The sequence below is a fragment of the Prosopis cineraria genome, unplaced genomic scaffold, assembly GCF_029017545.1.
Source record: "Prosopis cineraria cultivar Desert tree isolate PC_DT_omini unplaced genomic scaffold, ASM2901754v1 PC13, whole genome shotgun sequence".
Lineage (NCBI taxonomy): Eukaryota > Viridiplantae > Streptophyta > Magnoliopsida > Fabales > Fabaceae > Prosopis > Prosopis cineraria.
Window position 1 is genome coordinate 25,228,551 of NW_026555344.1, and position 8,445 is coordinate 25,236,995.

Below are 8,445 nucleotides of genomic sequence, written 5' to 3' on the forward strand. Positions count from 1 at the left end.
TTTGACAATGCTCTCATAATCTGTAGCCGAGGCTACGAAACCAATTCCAAATTTGGGGGTTGGGGGACACACAAACACAGTTAAATGCAAACAAGACGTATACGGATAAGAAAATAAAACGCCTAAGCAAGAAGGGGTTATAGCTACAGATTCGTAGAAAATGCCTTCAAGAGAACTACTCTTAATTGGGTTTGATAATGTTTGAATTTGACTTAATCAGATAATCATATAAAAACGAGAGAGAATAAAAAGTTGCAGTAAATAACCCACCATTTTCCAAATTTAAATGGCTAATAATGCCTGGAATTAGCCTAAAAGTATAACACAATACAACAAGATTCAAGACAAAGTACTACTTATTCAATGAGCCATCACACAAGCAAATACTCGGAGATAGATAATACAAAAAGGTTGTAATCGCTCACAGTAGGAGATGACTTTAAGATCGTCCTTGAGATTTCTTTTCCCACCATTCCATGAACTTAACTTGTGCAGTAGCGGTATCCAACCTGTAAAGTTGAAGTGTGTGATTTGCAATTTCATGGCCAAATGTCCATCCAAACACGCCCCCAGCAAGAAAAGACAGTCCTGCACCTGTTGGTTATGGTAGAAGAAAGATCAGTAAAAGTGTCAGCATTTGTGAATGCAAGTATGACACCCAACTGATTGAAATCTAATTAGAAAGTTTCCTCTTATTTCATTCCATATTATATAGTTTAGAGTTTAAAATTTCAACTGCCAAAATGAACGGTGTAAAAAAAAAAAAAAAAAACGGGGGAATAGAGAGTTAAAGACCCTTGACCACTTGTACTCCCTAAAGCTACAATGTTATTTTTTTTCAATATTATAAGGATATTTCAAATATGTTGATACTTTTTGATTAAAATACTAGAAGATCAAGTTATAAATTTAGTAAGCTCAAGTAGTAATTTAAGAGACTACTAATAGTACCTTATTTCTGTGGTCCTCGAGAGGTCCTTATAACATCGGAAAGATAAAGTAGTACCTCCAATCAGCTTAAGTAATAGCTTATTTCAAAAGTCCTAGTGAGAAATTTTCCATTTTATGGTTCTTAACAAATATTTATAGAAGTCATCAAGGGTTCTCAACTGTCATTTTCCCTACAAAAAATTGCTATAATCTAAAGGCTAAATGTTACAAAAAGGTGTTAAGTAGAAAAGCAGTATGGTACCATGCAAGCTCCTGGAATATTTGTAAGCAACACCTGCAGTAGATACTGCTCCAACAATACTTCCTGTGAGGCCATATGTTGCCGCTACTCTTGTAGTTTTCAGCTAAAATGATGGGGGGAAAAACAGAAAGAAAAAAAGGTTTAAACTCAATTTTCTTCATGAACAAGAAATTGAACAAATTGTCCAGCAGGCAATTGTCCTTAACCAGCGAAATATATTCAACAAATGCTGCATAGAACAATATCATTGATAATTAAATTCCATAGCCACATATTGAAAAGAGATTTTTAAAAACCAAAACAAGATGACCAATTGCAAGTGTTCCATTCCATTTGTAAGCGTGAGTTGAAATCTTTTAACCTAAACTATGAAAATGATCCAAATTCAGACATGACACAAGAACTTAACAACCATTCTAAGAATGCTGCTTAATCTGTCTATACCAAACAGCTAAAGTCATATTATCATTAATCGTGCATCATTCTGCACATCAAGTTATGGATTAGTGACTTCAAATTCTTAACAAGTCAGGAGCTTAACTTCTAGGACCAATATATATTAAAGAGGATGAGGCTTACTATCAATAAAATGCTACATATCATAATAATAAGGAGATGAACCTTTAGCCTCTTAGTTGTAAGCAATTTCAATTAAGGAATAGTGTCAAAATTCCAAAGTATTGCATATAGCTGATGGTCATAACTCATAACGTGTAGGTGTATCTTAAAACAATTAATTTATTCAACTAATTGAATTGTTGGTTTATACTCAATGTTTTTAAACACCTAGATGGAAATTCTTGCATTTGATCATTCACCTTCACCCACAGGTGAATGGCAGAGCTAACCCTACAAAATAGAAACCACTGTTTTTTTCCACATCCAGATAAGAGAATATTGGCTCTTGGCTCTTCATGTGTTTGTCCAATTAAACATTTCAGACAATTTCTTAACCCATTCTCCTTTTGAAGACTAATTGATTGTATATAAACTAATTTATTATGTCAAAGCTCTGCCGAAGGTTAAGATGTTTTGACAGAAACTGAACAGGATTAATATTAATCATGTCTAAGAAGCCCTCTTTCTCACTATTTCTTTCATTTCTTTAAATGTAAAAAAAAAAAACAGCTGCAACTTTTCTCACTGTCCAGTACCTTTTCAGTGGAGTGAATTGCCTGTAGACTTCAGAAACATTGGGTCTGTCCTCAAACATTGGAAGGCTTTAAGTTCATAGGGAAAAAAGAAGCTAAAGCACAGTAGCAATTTGCCGTATTTGTAGTGTAAGGATCTATTTGGCTGGATAGGAAGGCTTGAATTTTTAAAGATCTTTCTTTGGCCCCGGAGTTCTGGCATTGTGGGAAGGAAAAGCATTTTATTCCTCAGTGGAGTGGAAAGAGATTTTAAGAGGGTTGCCACCTCAAATTTAGAAAGAGATTGGACTGCTTTGTCGCATTAAAAAAAAAAAAAAAGAAAGAAAGAGAAAATAAAAGATTTTTCTTCTTCTTCGCTTGTTTCTCTTTATTTTTGACATTCCTTTCAGAGATGTCTCATTCTCCTCCTTTATAAACTATCTTCTTCCTCAGCAAAACAGAAAAGTCTTTGCCTGACAGCGGCAAAAAAGGATACATGACATATGAAATTTCAGTACTAGGATATAGACAGACCAACATTCCAGCAAGTGAAAAAACGATGCAATAATAGCAGAAGGTGTGGAGAAATTACAAGCACAAGGCATGCCAAAAAGTCAATCAAACGTTCAAGACAAGATTACATCAGTCATAGATAACGAACCATATTAACAAGGGAAATTGGGTGATAAAATTCTTACCACTGGTCCATGAACAGGATCAGAAGCAATGAACTCCTCAACATCAGAGCTAGACCAAGGGGGAGGTTCTTGAACCTGGTATAGTTGTCGAGAAATGAGAATCTTTCTGACCAAAATTCTTGGAACCCTTCCCAGTGCCTCTTGAAAAAGGATAGCGAGGAAGAATCTTCCATCTCTGGCAGATCAATTAAATCAAATCATTAAACTACAGAATTATGAAATTTGTTGGATATCTTTATCAGATAAAAAACCTTAAAATCCAACATATGAGATGCTACGAAATACCTAAATGAGCAGATGCTTGAGAACTGTTGCTGTAACGAGGAGCTCCGATTTGGATTTCTCAGCCAGAGCTTCAACGATCCTAAGCCGCCGTCGCCAGCAAGGGGTTTTATCAATACGCTTAAAAAAATAATTATTATTAATATTAATAGTAATAATTAATTTCTAATTTCTACGCAAAATTACCACTGAGTCCCTCTGAAGCATTCAAATTATTAAAGAGTCCCAACAAAGTGCTGGTGTTTTGCGGGTTCCTGCCTGACAAACGGGTTGAGAAATCCCAACCCAACGCATTGGTGGGCCAGCCGGCAAAATACATCCATGTCCTTTATATTTTTTTACAGCAATAAATATTCTACATTCCATTCAGTCAGATTTCAGAACACATTACATAAAAACTTGTACCACTCCCACAATCCACAATGGCACAAGAAAACCCTTACCGCATCTCTCTTTTTCATTGGCAAGGAACTGAATCGTTCTGCTTAATCAATGGAATCAAGCAGAAGAATAGAAACGAAGCAAGTCAAAAAAGAGGCAAAAACCTTGGATTTGGGGGGGGGGGAATCGGAGAGAGGCGGTGGCTAGAGAGGCAGAATCGGAGAGAGTGACCGGAACAGGACAAGAATAGGTCGAGGGAAGCTGAGAGTTCGAGAGGTTGAAGTCAGGAACACAAACGACTAAACAGTCCTTCCCGTCGATGTTGCTCCGCCGCAGCAAATCCAAATGCTCCCACCGTTTAGGCGACGTCAGTGATCCTGTAGAGTTGCTCTTGTGTCTGGTCAGTGAGGCTTTTCTCTTCCTGTATAGAGTCTCTGATTAGGCAAGTGAAGAACGCGAGGATAAAGACTGAAGAAACACCTGGTCCAGGACGAGAAGAGGTTGAGCCGTCGAGGATCGTCGGAGGTTGAACTGTTGAAGGAAGGGAGGGAGCGAAGACGAAGACGACGGGAGACTTGAGAAGAGTGACCACGAATTTGGCTCCTTTTTTCCCCCCTCTATCTAACCTAAACAGGGACGCATCCACGTTGCAGGGACGCATCCACGTTGCGGGAAGAGGGCCAATTGCCATTTGCCCCTATAAAATTTATAAAAACTACACTTATTTTTTTATTTAAATTATACTTACTCCCTCTTTAAAATTACAATTGCTCCCGTAAAAAATCAATTGCATCCCGTTTTTTTTTTAAACTATCAAATTTACATATTTAAAAATATTATTTACACTTTTATTTATAATAAAAATAAATTATGATGTAAATGAAATTAAAATATACTCTCTTCATTGAAGAATGTAAGGTATTTTTTAAAAAATTAAATGTTTAAAAATATAAGGCAGTTTTAATCTTTCGAGCTGTAATCATTATTTTTTTTTTAAATGCTCCTATTGATAATAATTTTATCTTTATTATAGGATATTTAATAGAGGTAAATATAAAAAAATAAAGTTAGTTGAAAAGTAAATAACTATTTTATTGGGAGGTGAGATTCGGTTAAAAATATCTTATATCTTTTAACAGAAAGAGTATTTTTAAACTTTTCATTTAATTTATTTATATATTACTTTAATTATTACCTAAAATTATATTTTTAAAAAATATTTATATTTATATTTGGTATAAATATTACTTTCATTACTAAATTTTTCAAGATCCATCACTGAACCTAAACTGCCAAATTTAGCAAGTTAGTAGCTGACAGGTTGAAATAGTCCTGCCTTGGTATCCTCCCTCCAGTCCTCCTTATTATAAGACAATTGTTTCATGAATTTAATTTTTTATATTATAAAAAAAGATATATATTTTTATTTTTATCATTCACTTTAAATAATAATACAACTACCTTCACGTTAATTAAAAAAAATAAAAAAATAGTTTAATCATTATAAAATATCTTATATTTTAAATTAAAAATTATTTTTAAAAGACATCCTATATATAATACAGGAGGGAAAATGTTAATTTTTGATTAAGAATTGATATCAACTTATCTTGCTTTTTGAAATTTTTTTTATCTCTAGTTCTCCTGCCTCTATTATTTTTCTATCACTTTTATACATTATTTTTTCTCTTTCTTTTTCCATCGTATATCAATAGGAAAAAAATATTTAAATTCAAAATATTTATTCAATTATTTTTTTATTTTAAGGGTAAAAATATTTTTTAAAAATAAAAATCAGTCACACTCTAATGGATAAGATCATGGTGATTATATTTTTTTCGTTTTCAAGTTGAAAAGGAGTTAGAATGTATTAATTAATTCGAAAGGAAATGGAAAAAAAAGTTATTAATTTCGTTGAGTGAAAATATATTTGGTTTTATTAGGAAATCGAATGATTACATCACCTAGACTGGTGTATGCCATGATTTCTCAAAATTGAAAATTAAAATTGCTTCAACCTTATCTCTACCCACTTTTCCGTTGACTTGTGTCCTCTTTAGCTAATTATGTCCTTTAGAGTGTAGGTGCAATCTCAATAAAGTGACATTGTAATGTCTCCACAAGGATAACCATTTTGATTGCCCTGGAGATTGTAGACATGTCCTCTTTGGATCAGATAAATCTCACATTTGATGAGTGTTGGCACAAATTTGAGAAAAATCCAATCTTTATGATTCATAATCAAGACGAGACAAGGTTAGATCTAACAGATCACCTGTTCAAATTTGTTTTTATAAAAGTTTAAACTTAAAAAAATGATATTTTTTAAAGAAATTAAATTTTAAAGTCCAACTCTAATAAAATGAGTTAGGATAACTCTTTTTGTTATTTTTAATTTTACCTCCAAAAAATATTTTTAATTCTTAAATTAAAATTAAATTTTAAAATATATATATATATATATATTTATACTTTAAAATTAAAATTTATGTTATTTATTTTTAATCTTTTAACTAATGATTACAAAATCGAATCAGACTCGACAATCCAACTGTCGCACTGTTAGCCGATGAGTTTTCTGGTTTGGCTTTAGTCAAGGAGCCATTTTGCCCTCTCATACTGGCATTTGGATCGGAAAGAGCAGAGTGATTTTCGTAAAATTGGTCGGCCTAAAAAAACTCATTCCTTGCACGTCATTTCCATATCCAAACTTTCGGTGAACGAGTCTCAACTTCAGCCTCTCTCCTATCCTAACTTCAACAGTTTGACCGACATGGAAGAAGAAGAGGAAGAGGAGGAGGAAAGAGAAGAGGAAGATGAGGAAGAAGCAGACAAGTTTCTCAAGAAGAAAAAAGAAAGAAACAGAGGAAGGCAAATCTTAGAGAGGAGAATGTAACAAAAGTTTGTACCTGACTTTTCGGAGAGAGATTTCAACTTTTTCCAGATCATGACTAGGGTAAAAGGGAAATAAAATCAGAAAGTCAAATCTTCAAGACGTGCAGTGGAATGAAAATTATGGACATTTAAATATAGGCTCTAAGATGATCGGGCACTCCTTTTATTATTTTTTAATAACATATTTTGCATTATTTTTGTACTCTAATATTTTATATTTTTTTATGAATATGTTAACTTCACATATTTTGAGAAAAAATAATAATAAAAATTTCTCAAATTATATAAATAATAATTTAATCTTTCAAAATATCATAATTTTATTGAAGTTTTTAGGAATTTTTGTGTCAATAAATTTTAAATTAAAAAATTATTTTACCATTATTGATAAGTTGTGATTTCTCTTGTTCAATTCTTGTAATTATTTAAATAAAAGTTATCATTCTTTAAATAAAAATTGTAACTGGGGCTAGTTATTTCGAGAATTTATTTTTTAATAACAATAATTATATTTAACAAGTTGTAATTTTTTGTTCAACTCTTGTAATTTATAGAACAAAAATTATTATTTCTTAAGAAAAAACTGTGATTAGAGCTTGTTATTTTGAGATAAAAATTATACTTGATAAGTTATAAATTTTTGTTCAATTCTTGCTGTTTATAAAACAAAAATTATTATTCCTCAAATAAAAGTTATGATTGGGACTTGTTATTTTCAATAAGGGTAAAATAATTTTTTCACTTTAAAATTTATTGACATAGTAATCCCTAAAAATTTAAGTGAAATTATGATATTTCAAGGGATCAGATTGTTATTTATATAATTCAAGGAGATTTTATTGTCATTGTTCCCTATTTTTTATTTATAATAAATAAAATTCAACAAAATTATACTCCTTCCGTTAAAAAATGTAAAGTATTTTTTGAGGAGTTGGATATTAAAATATAAGGCATTTTTAATTTTTTAGGTGTAATCATTGCCTTTTTTTTTTAAAGTTTCCATAATAATAAATGACTTTATATTTATTATAGAGTATTTAATAGGGGTAAATATGAAAAGATAGGATTAGTTTGAAAGTAAGTAACTATTTTATTTTGAGGTGAAATTCGATAAAAAATACATTATATTTTGAACTGAGAGAGTAAATTTTATTACAATCAATTTGACCATGATTGGATCATAGTTCTACTATTAAATCATGAACCAACATCTTGATTGGCTCAATCAAGATGTTATAATAAAACACTATTATATCTTGATTTGGTTTTTAAAACACTATTTTGAACAGTATAATATGTATTTAAAAAAACATGAAATATTATAATAACAAATTTTAAATTTAAAAAATTCAAAAAATAAAATTAATATAAATAGACTTCATGGGTCTAGCTCTAGGCCATATAAATAAGAGTTGAACTTTAGAAATACAAATCAATAAATTATCAAAGGTATGATTCAAACTTAAAATTTAAAAATAAAAAAACACAAGGTTGTTTAGAATTTCTTGATTTGACATGCATAATACATATAAATAAAAGGAAAAATTGCATATAGATCCTATGGAAGGGATTTATACATAAAAAGTTTTATGAAATTTAAAAAATACAACCAAATCTTTGGAGACCCAATTGCAATTAAAGTTAGTGAAAAAAAAAAAAGAGGATTAAGCAAAAGGACTTTTATGCCCTTGATTGTTTCCTGCAAATTATCCCATCCTTCCTTAGATGCCTATTTCTTCATCTTCTTTTCCCTTGATTGGTTGGTGATTTATTCGTGCTTTTTCCAAAACACAAGTTGCAGAATTGTGTCACTTGCAGCCTTGAGATTACCAACATTGCTCTTGAAATATAAATCCACAATGTAATT

General features: G+C 31.1%; 1 protein-coding gene across 1 annotated transcript; it reads right to left on the reverse strand.

Moving 5' to 3' along the window:
• Positions 1–252: 252 nt before the first annotated feature.
• On the reverse strand, positions 253–4,330 carry LOC129291522 (succinate dehydrogenase subunit 6, mitochondrial). Its single transcript, XM_054928926.1, is given in 6 exon segments — positions 253–594; positions 1,193–1,295; positions 3,021–3,085; positions 3,088–3,195; positions 3,306–3,422; positions 3,848–4,330. Coding segments are annotated over 4 exon segments (429 nt in total). The 5' UTR covers positions 3,194–3,195; positions 3,306–3,422; positions 3,848–4,330; the 3' UTR covers positions 253–439.
• Between the last annotated feature and the right edge of the window lie 4,115 nt (positions 4,331–8,445).